Source organism: Strigops habroptila, chromosome 5 (genome assembly GCF_004027225.2).
Source record: "Strigops habroptila isolate Jane chromosome 5, bStrHab1.2.pri, whole genome shotgun sequence".
NCBI classification, from domain to species: Eukaryota; Metazoa; Chordata; class Aves; order Psittaciformes; family Psittacidae; genus Strigops; species Strigops habroptila.
Genome location: NC_044281.2, coordinates 61,942,268 through 61,958,097, shown reverse-complemented (window position 1 = coordinate 61,958,097; position 15,830 = coordinate 61,942,268). Strand labels below are relative to the sequence as shown.

Here is a 15,830-nt window from a genome sequence, read left to right as displayed (position 1 = left end):
TCTCTTACAGGATAACTCCTTGTGTGAGATGGTGTCATTCAGAATGAACCGTATGACCAAGACGGCCCTTCATGCCCTACAGCAGGAGAACATACTGCCCGTAAAAGAAACCATGCACTACTTGCCCTCGGCTACCACCACACTGGTGAGAGCAGCACTGGTGCCCTCTGCTGCTGCTACATCATGTTCATCAACTGAAGCATTTTTTAGAACTATTTCTTGTCCTTTGCCAACATTATAAATCTCTACTGCCTGGTAAAGGGAATGCACTGGCATCTCACTACAGTATTTCTAAGAGAGCGTGTGTAAGCATGTGGGTAGGATTTTCTTCTTTGACAGAGTTTTACTGCTGACAGCACTGAGATCACCCTTCTTTACATCTCAGCAAGTCATGGAGTTGTCCCTAGCGATGCCTGCTGTGGGGATTAACGGCACGGACTCAGTGCATCTTCATGCAGCAAATCCCTTTATTGCCTGTTGCTCTTTTATACCGTTCTGGCAAAGCTATCTTTAGTCTATTGCTCTAACTCTTATGCCAAACTATTTTATCATATCATGTTTAGTTCCTGGTTTACAGTTTTGTTCTTTCCAACATTCTTCATCGTTTCACAAACAGTCCCAGAATAACCAGTTCCTTATCTTTCTGTTCTCCTACTTCTGCCCAGCTGGGTCCCTCTGCTTGATTGCACAATGCACTTTGTTTCTTCTTTAACTCTTTCTTCTTCAGCCAAGCAGTTACTTGTCTTTGGCAATAATCAAATAGTTTCCATCCTCTCCTACATCTCCCCCTTCTTTTTTCTCTGTGGAAGGGCAAGGTTCACGTATAACTGTGTGACCATAGCCTGATTCATACTTCATTCGATTGATCGTTGAACACAAGAAAAAAGACAAGGAAGACATAAGGCAATCATTAATACAGCAATTAGAGCTATTGAAAAAAACCCTGCGATATTTTTGACCCACAGTCCAAAATTCCCGAGCCATGAAAACAGACCAAAAGCGTCCCACCCCTGTTTTAGCTGCAAGTCTTTGTTGAAATCTTTCAATTTCTGGATACTCTTATGAATCTATTCTGAGTGGTCGCTTAGATTCATATAACACATTCCATTAAAATCTTTGCACCCATGTTTAAATAACACAGACACAATCACGCTCTTGCTCAGCCCCTCCATGTATATGCACCTGCTCATTAGTTTTATCTATATAATATATAAAAGTGAATTGATATATTTCAACACACTTACTTATGTGCCAACATTTAAAAAAATGTGGCTATTGAAAAACATTTTAAAATTCTATTTTCATAAACCATATTTAGTAGTATTTATTGTTAAAGGTGATCTTTATATTTATCAATACATATAATAGATTTTATCAATATAAATGCTGGCTTTAATGAGACACAAAGTGTATTTGTTCTAAGAGACACACACAGACACATAGATGCACATAGAGCTCTCTACATAGCTGTAGATCCATATCGGTTTAAATTGGGTAATTACACTGTCATAGCATGCATTTAGCAGCATTTACTATGACTATATTTTTTTATACACACACACTATATTTGCTATAATACACACCACACCCCATATCATTAGAATTTACTAATTGAATATGGCTTTAAAATATATATTTTTAAAGCTTTTATTGTTTTAAAGGAGGTTTTTATGATAAATGCTGTGTATTATGCACACAATTTGCCATAATACATCCATATGCCTGCACACTCTGTGTATCTAGATGTCTATATACTGTTGCATATATAGCTATAAATAATATAAATATATATTCATACAGCATGCTTAACAGGCTTTAATATTCTAGGTTTATATTCATGTGTCTGTAATTACATATTTTACCATTATAAAGGTCTGTGTTTAATATCCATTACGCATTATGCACAATGTATGTTTGTTACATCACACAGATGCATGTGCAAGTGCTCGCACACATGCACACGCGTGCACGGCCCTTGCTCTCACTGTGTCTATTCATATAGCAATTTAATAATTGTATTTCCATATAGCATATGGAATAATCAATTTTAATAAGTTTTTAATTATTTTAACACAAAGGTGCATATGAAGATGTGGCGTAACTTCCACGTTGTTATGGCTGAGTTGTTGGGATGAAAGAAGGAGAGCCTTCCAAATGTGCAAGGCCCCCCGACTGCTCTACCGACTGAGCTAGCCATTACGATTTAAAAAGTTCAAGATGAATGGGGTTTTCCATAGTTTATCTTGTGGGGAGTCTTGATCCCGGTTCCCCCTCTTTTTTTTAAGTGAACATGTCTTTGAGGGAGCCTGGTGTGGCCGACAGACAAAACTGGGCACGCCACCACTACCCCCATGTCCCCTCGCTTAAGGGCTTCCTGCCTGCAGTCCTGCCATCGGTCCTCCGGACTCCACCCCTGCTTCCCTATAAATGTCTGCAACTCAGCAGGAGGAGGAAACAAGTCTGGCTCCTTCTCCGGATCTACAAAACCAGGATCAAAGGGGTCCGTAGGGTCGTTAGGATCATCAGGGTTATCAGGGTCATCACCCGACTCAGCCGCTCCTGACAGGGGCGCTTGTGCTGCGGGGATCGTCATGATCAGCGGTGAGGACTGCGACGACAAAGGAGGCGCAGATGAGGAGACAGAAGGGGGCATGGGGGGGGAGCAGCTGGTGGTGAGGCTTCAGGAGATTTTACCTCCTCACGAGCATCAGTAGCTTCCTTAGACATGACGGCATCAGAGGCAGCGCTGGTCTATACCTGGCGAAGAGTGGCCACGATCTGCCACCAGGTTGCCAAATGCTTCCCTGCTGTGAGGTCCCCGTTTAAAGCAGCGTCATGCAGCCATTTACCAACAGCTTCCCAAGCGGGGATTTGGAAAGTGCCGCCAGCTGGAAAGTCAGGCACTTTATCACGGACCCATTCTAACAAAGTCACAAGTTGCGGACCCGATATGGGCCGATGCTGAGTTTCAAGCAGGCGGTGCATTCTTCCAGACTGCATTGCTGATCTCGGGATAACTTCCCTCCCACGGTTCCATGTATCTATAAGGAATGCTGTTTGTGCATCTGCTGCTGCACCCTTACTTTTGAGTCAGGCAAGCAGCAAGCGAAGTGTATGTTCATCATAGACAATTCCCCGTTTCTCTAATGTTTTTTTAAATATACAGACTATTGATTTTTCTTCCACAGAAATTTGCGATCCCATCCTTATGTTCCCAGCCACTCACCTGTTCCCGGTGATTAGTTGTCCAGATGGCAGCTCTCTGTCTCCGCTGCCTCTGCGTTTCGTTCGGCTGGGCTCTCCACCGGTCGCTCTAGTTGCCGCGTTCAGGTCCCTGTTCGGGCGCCATTTGTGGTGTATGAAAGGCACAGACTCAGAGCATCTTCATGCAGCAAATCCCTTTATTGCCTATTGCTCTAACTTTTATACTATTCTACCAAAGCTATCTTTAGCTTATTGCTCTAACTCTTATGTCAAACTATTTTATCACATCATGTTTAGTTCCTGGTTTACAGTTTTGTTCTTTCCAACATTCTTAGTCGTTTCACAAACAGTCCCAGAATAACCAGTTCCTTATCTTTGTGTTCTCCTTCTCCTGTCGAGCTGGGTCACTCTGCTTGATTGCACAATGCACTTTGTTTCTTCTTTAACTCTTTCTTCTTCAGCCAAGCAGCTACTTGTCTTTGGCAATAATCAACTAGTTTCCATCCTCTCCTACAGCCTGCTGGTCTGCTTTCACTTGGAAGCAGCTCTGATCTCAGATTCAGAGTTTCCAGCAGCTTATATTTTCTCTTAGATATGTCTGACATTCCCCCAGTACAATGATTTTTCCACTTATAATCACACAGACATGGCTTATTTCTCTATAATTAATTGACTTTCATGATCATATCAGAACGGTGTCATAGATTTTCCTTCCCCTGGGGCCTGCCAGGCCGAGGTTGAAAATCACTTATTATACCACGGAGAGGTCTTTTTGCAGATGATGAAGGCACTACTGATAATTCTGCTATTACTCATTCTCATGTTAATCAAGAGCGATTCTTCTGAACTGAAGTTCTGCATATTTATACCAGTGTGGTGAAGGAAGGAGCCCGTTCTCATGCAAAGGTTTTCTTTGCCATACTGCCTGGTGTCTGGATTTGTCACGTCTTGAACCGGGATCCCAGACAACGTACAAGAGGATCCTTTTAGGCAGACAGAGGGACGAGATTGTTATCTTTGAAGTCTTCCCGCTGCCGAGTCCTTCCTTGAGTAAGGAAATTGCCATGTAGCTGTAACTGTTTGCATTAAGTCTTTTCTGGTAATGTCTGATGGCTACTCTGCTGTTTGTGCATTTCAAGGAGCTGAAGAATTTACACAATAGCCATACACAACTGTTTTCAATGAAGAATTTATTCCTACTAACTTCAGTTAACACAGAAAAATTACTGTTTGTTAAGCAATATTAGGCAATTCAGTGCATAGGAAATTTATACTGTTTCCTGTTAGCCCCTGTAAAAATAATGTAAAGCAGCAGAAAACAGGGTGACAGCCGCCTCCGCTCACCAGCTCACAGAGTCACTGCAGAACACAGAGCTCCAAATGGGAAATCACTTCCCTCTGCAGGACAGACCCCAGCCTCAGCAGCATAGTGGGGAATTTGGCCGTTCACTTCAAGAGGATAGAGATCTAGTGTCCCTTGTAGATATGCCACAAGTGTCATCATTAAAAGTTTAACTCCTAAAATACAGTAAATTTCAGAACTATTTTCTAATTTGAGCATTATTTTCTAAGGCATGGTCCTGAAACCGAGTCCTGCAGAGTTGCCTGCTTGAGGCAGTCTTGACCCTGAAAAAGGTTTTTGCTTGTCCCTATCTGTGCTTTTCATGGAAAAGACCTCCTTAAACCTGAATGCTGGGTATGGAAAGCAGAGAGAGAGACTTGTCTGCAGCAGAGTGCCTCTGACCTTAAAAAAGAAGCCCTGAACTAAAAGACAGCATCAAAGGCTGCTGCACTCAGACAAGCACAGCTCCACATAACCTACCACATGCTGTGTGTGACACTCACTGTCAGCCCAGAGCTTGACACTGCTGTGATAACACTAGTTCCAGAGCAATCCGTGGCTTTCCATGCTGAGGGATAATCATGTGGTGCTTCATGCTAAGAGCAGGCAGCGGTTAGTTTCTGATTCTGATTGCTTCTCAATAATTGTGTGAGCCAGCCATGAGTCCAGCAGAGAGGTATCTCTCTCAAGGAACAGCCCAGCACTTGGCCAAATCACACCCCAGCAGCGGGATGGGGGTAAGTGTCACTTTTTCTCTCTTCTCTCCAGAGGGAATTCGAGGTTGCCATGCTTGCAGCAGTGCCTTCTCGTGTTGACGTGCAGGACTACGACTCTGCTTACTTTGGGAGCAAGGCCCCACAAGAGGAGACTTTCAGCCATATTTACGACATGGTTCTAAGGTTAGACCCTGATCTGCCATAGGCTGCTGGCAATGTTTTGGACCCTGGCCATCCCCCCCAAGTACAGCTGTTAGAAGGGAACAATCTTTTTTTTCCAAGCAAGACAAATGGGGACAGATGGTTTATGAGTTTGAATCAAAAGGAGGAATAGGTAGGAGTCCAATCGCTTTCAAGGAGACTCAAGTGTATGGTGATGCTGACCTTAACTGGCAATAAAACAACAAAGATGGAAAAAGCAAAATGTTGGACCTCTGCAAATCCTTTATTCCTGGCAGATGAAAACCCCAGCATGGCCAGTACTGGCCAGGAGAGGGTACTGAACTCTCATAACACTCAGGGGAGCCTGAACACCTGACACAATCCGTGGTGGGACTGAACAGCAAAAGGCCATCCTCTCTCCTGCATCCTCCCTTTCTGATCAGAAATTATTAACAAACTAGCCAAGAAGCAGCAGTTGTTCATTTCTCAAAATAACACAGTATCAGTTAACACAGAGCATTCACCCAGTGCTCTTTTGGTTGTTCTTATTTTGCCACAGGGCATCTACCACCCTTTCAATGGTTTGTTTAATAATGACACTGTTCCAAATACTGTTCCATGCTATTTCTCCTCTGGCAAGCAGAACACACCAGTTCCCATAGGCTGGAACCCATACACTACCTCCACCTACCGGAGACTACCTCCTCTGTACTGAAAGGATTTCAGTTCTGTTCACTTTTAAAAAGCATTTTTAATGTTACCAGATGGGTGCATGACCTTTGGGAATATAACTGGGTGATTTTTTATTTTATACTGAAGCGTACTGTGATAAGAGTGTTGGGGTATCTTGTGTTGAAAAATTGTTGGTGGATTAGGGTGAAAACTGGAAGACATGTACTACAGGTTTCCTGCTCAGCCTTTGGAAAGTCGGGGTGGGTGCTCTGCCCATGATGATGGTGTTATAGTTGGGGACAGCTGATAAAGTTTCCCCTTCATTTCCATATCTTCCGGGACATGGACCTTTTGGATGACCTGCTGTTCACCATGGTGGTTCTGCAGCTGGTTCAGGATGGGCCCCACCCCCCGTGCAGGCAGCTGGGGGCAGCAATCTCAGGAGCTCTGCTGAGCTCAGATATCTTCTTTGAAATTTGGCAGCCTTTGACTTTGGTGCCTGCCATCACCTTGTATAGACTGGGGCTGACTTTTCCCATTTCCTGACTTTTTCTGCCACATTTGGGGGAGCGCCTGTTCTTTCTTAATGCTGACCACAGTCTAGAGCTAAGTATCTTGCCTTTGATCAGAGATGATGGGGAAAACCAGCAACATAGTGCTTTACTGCTGGTGAAGTCACAGTTCAGGTCACAGGAAGGCTGCTGTCAGGTTAAACTCCTTGCCCTTTTAGAGACTAAACAAGCAAGTTACCACGTATTGCAAATGACTATAGAACTTCAATGCTTTCATCCTTTCCAGATGAGTTATGGTTTGGGTCCTGTAAGTTCATGCATTAATATTTAAAAAGGCTTTTTGAGCTAGCTGGTCAAATGTCATTTCTGTGATCTGAAAACTGATGATATTGTTTGCATCTTATCTCTAGCACTAGTTGTATAGCACGTTGCAATTATGAATATTGTTACACAAGTTCTTGAATGCTCAACTTATCGCTGAACCTTAATTCCTGCTGATCACAGCAGATCCTTTTCATGTTCACATGTGCTCCTTATGTAGAGGATCAGTATCTCTCTACATGAAGTCACAGAATAAGGAAATATACAGCCTAATGCCATGCCTTGTAGTTGGAGCCAAGAAGAAAGTGGGAAAATGGTGGGGGCTGTATGAGTCCACATACAGTGTTTACAGTATATCACTAGCACTTTACAGACACTACATATGATGGACAGACAACATTTGGCAACCGAGTCCTGGTATCAGCTCTTTGGTCTCAGGTGACTCAATCTGCCAGAAAACGCACACAGTTCTCACTCTACTTGTAGGGGGTTGGATTCCTCTCGGAGAAGAAATGGGAAGCATAATATTTCATTTAAGATTTTACATTCTATTGGGTAATATTAATTAAACCGATCATTCTGTTGAGCTCTCTTCAGGGTGCCTTTATATTTCATGGATCTTCACATCTTCTATGGATCTTCAACTAGTTTCTAGAAGCATCAGAAAGGAGACTGCAGATTGCTGCAGGGATCTGTGGTTTGGGCAGAATCTGTGACCATGCAAATGCTGTAGACGATATGGTTTGTCTGGCTGAAATATCAGATTAGGACAAGCTGAGTGTATTCCTCAAAATCTGCATGTGTGACTTGGGTACAATTGCATAATTTTGTTCCAGAAACGGAGGTGGAATGCCTAGGAAGAACTTGGAGTGACGCCCTTTTTCAATCACAACACCTCCCTCCACTGTGCTCAGATACTAGAGGGGCTGGCAGATGTCAATCTAGGCATGAGGGCAAACAGAGTTTAAGCATATACATAGCAGCTAGGCATTTTGAGTTTGTTTGACAGCATTAGAACATGACTTCTTTAGTCCAGCATGAATGATTACCCAAAGGTGGAGAGGTACAAAAAATCATTGTGTAAACAAGGAGTTCATCCCTAGTTTGTTCATTCTTATCTTGAGCTGATTAATAAGTAATGCCATATCTCAGAAGGAATAGGAAGGCACTATTGGCTAATTTCATCCGTGTGCTTTGGATTCACAGCATATAAATAAGGATGGATTTACAGGTCCAACATTAGGCTCTTCTGACACTTGACTTCTCTTCCTCAGCCCACCATGGAGCTCCTGGGAATGACCACTATTTTCTTGCTGATCTGCGTCTCATGCCTTCTTCTCATCACCACATGGAGAAACAGGAAGCAGCCTCCCGGTCCCATCGCACTCCCCCTTGCTGGAAACATACTTCAGATGAACCCAAAGAACTTGCCTGAAAGCTTGAAGAAGGTAAGGCACTGTCTCCTTCTTTCCTAAGTTGTCTCCACTGCATATAAACCAAAGTCCAGTCTAGACTGTCTCAGTTTAATTCACAAGCTTAATTTGCATTGACCAAATAACTCCAACAGAAACAAACAGTTTCACAGATATACATGCTTCTGAAGTCTATATATTCCAATAATCTGATATCTAAGTCTATATAGTGCAAGTCTAAGGCTATATATTTGCAATAATCCTACTAATGATGAGTCCTGTGCTGAATTCATGGCAGAACTGCAATTTGCAGTGGCTTTGCAATCAAGGCGCTCATGCTACTGCTATATTCACTACACTCCTCCTGTGCCCAACTCCTCTTATTCAGTACAAGGCTGCAGTGACTCTCCACTGATATACTCATCCAATTTCCAGAGGTCTGGCGCCCAGGAGATTTTAGAGACAACTCTCATATGTTGTTCTTTGTGTTCCCCTTTCCTACAGCTTAGCGAGAAGTATGGTCCTGTCTTCACAATACATTTAGGCCCACAAAAGATTGTGGTGCTGTATGGCTATGATGTTGTGAAAGAAGCTCTGATTGATCAGGCAGATGACTTCAGTGGAAGGGGCAATCTACCACTCCTTGAAAGACTCTTCAAAGGCACAGGTATATCCCCACTAATGTTAGCACACAAAGCTGATGCTTTCAGTGCTTCAGCAACACAGTTCAGAGGGCAGTGGAGGAGGGAATGGTGGATTTCATTTACTACTTTTAGCAATAAAAGACTAAGAACCTAACTCATTACTTGGACCCTTGAGGAAAGTGCTCTCCTGGAGAACTATCTAAGGTCACAGGCTGGCTTCACTGAGTGCCACTTTCTTTTTTCAGCATGGTCAAATTCTGGCTAAAAGTTTGCTCATCAAATGTGCCTCTAATAACTTAGGTTCATTCCCCATTTCTGGAAATATTAACAATATACACACAGCTAAGGAACCAACAAGAGGAAAGTCCACAGTCAACAAATCTGAGATAATATACGCTGGGCTGTGCCAGCAAGGGCCACTTTCAAGACTGGGCCATGTGTTTCTTCACTAGGGTGGTTCTGAATATGGCATTTATCTGGGCAAATAGTAACTAATCCATGGTACTATAGTACAGTACCAATGGTCTTGTCAATAATGTTACACCATGAGAAGGGTCATAGTAGAACTTTTGTGCTGCTTTTCAGTGCCTGTGGCCAAGACAAATTCAGTACCAGTGTTACTTTCTTATCTACATCCTAATGTAGCTTTTCTTACTCTGGCAATAAACTGAGTTTTACTCCAAGTGCTGTGACAGATAGATTAAATTTGTCACCTCCACAACTGCAGAGAAGTTACGTTATTGGGCACACAGCAATTGCAATATAACTCCACAGAGGAGTATCTTTGCATGTTGAGTACTTACTGTGTAGCTTCCATTTGGGAGGGAAAAATAAAACCTGTTTTTCTTGGAGGTCTATTTTTCCTTCATCAGGTATTGTGACCAGCAATGGGGAGACCTGGAAGCAGCTCCGACGATTTGCACTCACCACCCTGAGGGATTTTGGGATGGGGAAGAGGAGCATTGACGAGCGAATCCAGGAGGAAGCTCACTTTCTGGTGGAGAGGATCAGGAACACACATGGTAGGACTGGACTTTGAGCTTACTGGGACACCCTGCATATCTGCAGTGAGACAATGAGAGTGCAGGGCTATTTCTGCATATCTATGACCCAAGAAGTGGGCCTATGGCTGCTGTTTCTGCTCCCTGCTCCAACAGCCAATGTTACCACTGCTGGGAGTGGGTCAATCAAAGACACTGTGACAGTACGGAGGGATAAATATAGGAGGCTGGTGTTAGAAAGCATCTTTTAACCTGTTCTGCTTGAGGAGCAAGACCGGAAGTGGCAAAGGGAATGGCTTGGCCCCAAAGCCAAGAGTTTGGTGGAATTCAGCCATGGAGACAAGGCTGGGGACTGCCACATAACCAAGCATCATGCACTTCCTTGCCTTCTCTCCTGCAGCTCTAAGTAAGCGGATCGTGAAGAAATGGGTGTCCAGAGAACTCGTTTACAGATATTTGGGTTTGGGTCCAGTCCATCTGAACATGAGACAATACCTTCCAGTATTGCTGGGACTGTGCAATGGGAACAGGGGCTATAAGCTGCTTTTGAGGGCAAGGCATATGGTAATCACCTTGGTTTTAACCTATACATGCATCTTATGGTAGTATATAAGACAATGTCACTTCTTAGTACTTCTCTTCACAGTGGCACAGTTGCTGCCTGGACCACAGGCTTACTTTCCACGACCAGTCTTCAATGTGTGCTTATTCTGCAGGGATGGGGGGAAGAAAAGGGATCTAAAAGGATGCTGAAGCATCACTGTTTTCCATGAGCCACTAGAAAATTCAGCTTGGCTTCACAGATAAACATTCCTGCTGCAAATCAGAGAAAATACTCTCACCTGCATTGCTCTTACCCTTTTACTAGCACAGCAATGCTGTACTTCCTAGGCACTACTGCAACCCTCCACCTCTGGCTTACTTTGTTATGGCATCTTTTACTGTGTACTAAAAGGCTTTGCAAGCAAGATATATCAAGTGTAAAAGTATAAAGCCATTATATACACTCCGTGCAAAAAATAAATAGCTAGGACTAGTTACGTTCTTGGCTCAGCATTAATATAGTCACCACCTGTGAGGAGACATCTGCTGAGTCTTCAAAGGCTAGGGAGTCATTAGACAGGCAGAGAAGGGTTGGTGCCATTGCTCCTTGGAATAGATTGATCTTCAATACTGCCAAGTTGCCATTTTCTGACTCCTTGTTTTTCTTTTAGGATTTGATTCCTTTTGATGTTGTTGTTTCTCCTCTTGAGACCTTGAAATGCACCCTATCACTGTCTGAAACTGTAACTTTCCTTTCCTTCCTGAGTCTAATCTTGATTTTTTCTCACACTGTAGTTCTCTTAGAAGCTTATGCAGCTGTGCTATCAAAACTAGACTTTGATCACAAGCATTCGAATCCCTAGGAGAGGGTTATACAGTTGAGGTTACACTAATAGGGTTCATAAACAGGGTGTAGTAACCTAAAGACGTGGCTCAGGCAAAGTCCTTCTGGTTTCATTGGGTTTTGGAGGGAATCTTTAGGCCATCTCTAGTAAACAGTCTGTAAGTTCAAATGACACAAGACAGACTTGTGTGATCTGAAAAGACACCAACCCCCCCAGACCAATGTTCTCCTGAGAACACTGAGACAGTCTAGACCTCACTTTTTTTTATATGCAATGGAGACAACTTAGGAAAAGAGACACTCAAACAATTCAGACAGGGAAATTAGTTCACTTCAAGTAGAGAAGAAAAAATTGAGTAAGCCCTTCACCATGCTTTCAAAGGACTGCAAAACTCTGGGTCTCAAGACGATGCAAAGCTCCCTGTAGTGTCAGAGGAGGGGATGATGCCTGGAATTCTGAAACCAAGATACCTTTTTATTGTTGTTGCAGAGAAACCCTTCAACCCTGGCAGATTCCTGATTCATGCTGTCTCCAACATCATCTGCTCCATTGTCTTTGGGGATAGGTTTGACTATGAGGACAAGAAATTTTTAACTTTAATTAATTTGCTAGATGAAAACATGAAGTACCAGAACGCTATACAAACACAGGTGTGTATTGTTATATTGAATACATTTGTTAATGATGATAATATTTTATTAATGGATATTTATTCATGTTATTAATTGTAACTGGAGTGGATTTTCCTAAATTTGGATAAATTTTCTGAAAGCCAAAATGGCAGTTAAACAATCAATTCCTGTTGTTTCTTCTTACCTTATGGAACTGCCATTGTATGTCCAAAGAAGGGTATAATTGCCGAAGTTGCTCAACTGAGGTCTGTCCGTGACTATAGTGAAACCATAAAGTAAAAGGCATTAAAATCCAGTTGAATAATAACTCTTCCAAAACAGTTGAATTGCCTCATTTTCATAGCTAACAGTTAGGGAACATTTTATTGTATCCACATTAATCAGAATGTGCTTTTCCATAATTTTATTTTTACAGCTATACAATTTCTTCCCAACTCTCATGGAGTATTCACCTGGGCCTCATCAAAAACTGATGAAAAATGTTGATGAAGTTGATAAATTTATTTTAGAAATCATAGCACAACACCAGAAAACCCGGGATCCTAATTGTCCTCGAGATTTCATTGATGCTTTTCTTAACAAAACAGACCAGGTAATGTAAAAGCTAGAGATTTGTTGGCTTATAAGAAAACCACCTCTTGAATCCCAGCTTCTTTTCAGTTGTGGCAGGGCGCTGGGCTTTTGCAAATACAAAGGAGAACTTGCTTTTCTTGGCACATCAACTTCATTCTATCCCCTCCACTTTCTTATCTAGGATTTTTAAACACAGAATTAACAGCACTAGCCAAAGTTAGGAAAACTAAAGACCAATCTGTTTGACAGAATTCAATGTTCCTCCCATATTTAAAAAAGGTTCATACTATGATTTAGTAAAAGTACCATCAGTGCTATTGTTCTGGAAAGTGAAGGTTGTATCTGAGAAAGGACATTAGATGTGTTTAAAAACATACATTATGGGTACAGGACTTTCCTTTTTAAACAAACTGCTTAGATTTGTCATTCTGAAAACATTCTGCCAAATCTTCCTCCAGGAGAAAGGGAATGGTCACTCAGAATTCACCGTTGAGAGCCTGAGCAGCACCACAGTCGAATTGTTCCTTGCAGGAACAGGGACCACCAGCATCACCCTGAGATATGGACTTCTGATTTTCCAGAAATACCCAGAGATACAAGGTAATAGAAAAGGAAATAAATAAAAACTTCAGCAGGTCATGGGATTGGTTTGGACAATTCCTGCCATTAGCACATGTGGCAATGGTTCCCTGACTAAGGAAACCTGCATTTGCAGTGTAGACATGTGTATTAGTCTAAGTTCTATTCACAGAAAAGAGATACTAGCACTGAGTACATTCCTATATTCTTGGTGCACTAAAAGCAAGTTTTGCTGTAAATATGGGGAGAGGTTTAGGCAAACAGATGTGGGACTTGACCGTTCAACACTTACTTATTTCCTAACAGAGAAAGTTCAGAAGGAGATTGACCGTGTGATTGGCCGAGACCGAAGGCCCTGCATGGCAGATCGGAGCCAGATGCCCTACACAGATGCTGTGATCCATGAAATCCAGAGATTCATTGATTTAATTCCACTTAATCTCCCACATAGCGTGATCAAAGACACCAAGTTCAGAAACTATTTTATTCCAAAGGTCTGAGAGGGTTCATAATCTTTTGAAAATAATGATGTGTTCTATTCACTGTATTCTATTTTATTTTCAAAAACACTGAAATTAGATCTGGAATTAGAATGATTCTGTTTGGAGGGGGATTCTGGAAGTTATTGAGTCTAATGCCTTGTATCTGAAAAAAGAGAAAAAAAGAAGAAAGGACTTTTCATCCTCTGTGTGAAGAGGGAGATGGCTTTCTATTTTTTCTTTTTCCTTTTTTCATGTAGATATAGCAAAATTGTAATTTATTTGGAAGAAATATTAAATACTCTAATCAGACTCAACATTAAAATTCACAAAAAATCCCACCTTTGCCATAGTAATGGCATACATTTTTATTCATTAAATGCTCAGCTTAAACTGGTTAATCTTTGACTACCCTTCTACTCAGCTCTGGGAAATTCTCAATGCTGCTTTGTTTTAGCATGTCTCCAGTTTAACCTTTTTCCACTCTCCTTGTTAATTCAGGACACTATAATACTTCCTCTGCTGGGTCCCGTCCTACATGATAGCAAAGAATTTCCAAATCCAGAAAAATTTGACCCAGGACATTTCCTGAATGCAAACGGTACATTTAAAAAGAGTGACTTCTTCATGCCCTTCTCTGCAGGTAAGATCTCCTTCCATTTCAGAACCTCGACTATTCTCTTTCATTTTTAGCAATCACGGAAAATGCTCCAGTGAATTCTGCAAGAACAGATGTACGAAGTTGGGACTCATCCACACAACTCTCTCTGCAAGCAGAAAATGAGAAACCAAAGCCTTCAAACTGCCTTTGCCCACTGAGCACTTTCATTGTTCTTGACACTTATCCCCTAATTTAGTTTGTTTACCCAAAATGCTGCATCTCCATTCTGAGAAGTCTGAACTTTCGTGGAAGAGTGGTTAAAAATACTCCACTCTCCCCTCACTTTTTGTTATTTTCCACTTGCAGGAAAACGCATCTGTGCAGGAGAAGGTCTGGCCCGGATGGAGCTGTTCATATTTTTAACATCCATCCTGCAGAACTTTACTTTGAAACCTGTTGTGCATCACAAGGACATTGACATTACCCCATTAGTCACCGCTGTGGCTAATATGCCCCAACCTTATGAGGTCTCTTTTGTTCCACGCTAAGCAAGCGAAGACAGTTGCCAGCTACTACACTCATGAAAGCTCTGGTTGAATGACACTCATTTCTCAATCTGCTGATACAGAAACTCTTAGATCATCGCCAGATACTTTATAGAGAGAAATATGTGTAATCAAGAAAATTGTATGGTTCTTTTATGATCATCATGGCCAGCTCTAAACAAGAGACAGAGTAGGCAACTACATAGGGAAGGAGACAGCTCCCTGTGCAAGAGGAGACAGGCTCTCCTCTGCGTCTACCTCTCCTACGTGAGGGTCCTACCTCGTTTCTGACATCCTGCCATGTCAGGGTGTGTGGACTGGTGCTCTGAGAGCACTGCTGCTGCTGTCCCTGTCACTTGATCCTCTCAGCACAGCAGGACCAGACACTTGTACTCCAGGGTTTCCACAGACCCTGCTTCAGGTATCTCTCTCTTCTGTACTTTCAGTTTGTTCATCACCTGTTTATACAGCAAAGCATAAACCAGTGAGATTTTTTTCTGTTAGAAGATGATCATCTACTGTATTCTTGCCCCAGTACATATTGTCTCCTATGGTGGGGATGGAGCTTATTGATGACCGGGCAGATGGGTCCTCTCCTGTGTGATTACAATGAAGTTTTGTGAAATTACAATTTATGTTGCAAAATAAAGAAGTAGAATGCTAAAATGCTGTTTTTCTATGATGCCAGAAATATACCATTTAGTGAAAAACCTGCTTCCACAAAGCTTATAATCCCAAATGTCTTGTACATACCTGGTTTATTTCACTCATTTATATGAAACATATTATGGCTTGAAGACTGAGCTGGCCAATGATCTGTAAAACTTCCATTGTCAGTAACAATGCGGGCGAAGGCTGGACTGACCCTACAAGACCTACCAGAACCCCAGCTGTGGTTACAGATCTCTGCACCAACAGCTGCATTGTCTGTTGCTGTCGGGGTTTGAGTAGCTACTATGCTTGTCACTGGGGTTGGTGTAGCTGCTGTACTTGGAGTAGCTGCGTTGTCTGTTTCTTTGCCATCGGATCCAGAGACTTTTTTTTCCC

At 42.2% G+C, this 15,830-nt stretch overlaps 1 protein-coding gene and 1 long non-coding RNA gene across 5 annotated transcripts in view; one reads left to right on the top strand and one right to left on the bottom strand.

The window, feature by feature from the left end:
• Nucleotides 1–15,449, top strand: part of LOC115609075 (cytochrome P450 2H1-like) — a 141,940-nt gene extending 126,491 nt beyond the window's left edge. For 2 of the 3 annotated variants that reach the window (XM_030488787.1, XM_032919978.1), the window contains exons 2-9: nt 8,846–9,008; nt 9,858–10,007; nt 11,864–12,024; nt 12,422–12,598; nt 13,038–13,179; nt 13,465–13,652; nt 14,139–14,280; nt 14,605–15,449. In XM_030488787.1, coding sequence (XP_030344647.1) covers nt 8,846–9,008; nt 9,858–10,007; nt 11,864–12,024; nt 12,422–12,598; nt 13,038–13,179; nt 13,465–13,652; nt 14,139–14,280; nt 14,605–14,786 — 1,305 coding nt within the window. In that variant the 3' untranslated portion in view covers nt 14,787–15,449. Of the gene's footprint in view, nt 1–8,152; nt 8,378–8,845; nt 9,009–9,857; nt 10,008–11,863; nt 12,025–12,421; nt 12,599–13,037; nt 13,180–13,464; nt 13,653–14,138; nt 14,281–14,604 lie in introns of those variants that run through there. The other variant, XM_030488786.1, reaches the window with a different exon arrangement.
• Nucleotides 448–3,505, bottom strand: LOC115609083. 2 transcript variants are annotated; one of them, XR_003991734.1, is made up of 2 exons: nt 3,227–3,505; nt 448–3,041 (listed from the first exon to the last, which is right to left on the bottom strand). It is a non-coding gene; the product is annotated as an uncharacterized LOC115609083 (long non-coding RNA). The 2 variants fall into 2 exon arrangements; XR_003991735.1 differs by having other exon boundaries at nt 448–852.
• Nucleotides 15,450–15,830: the final 381 nt, after the last annotated feature.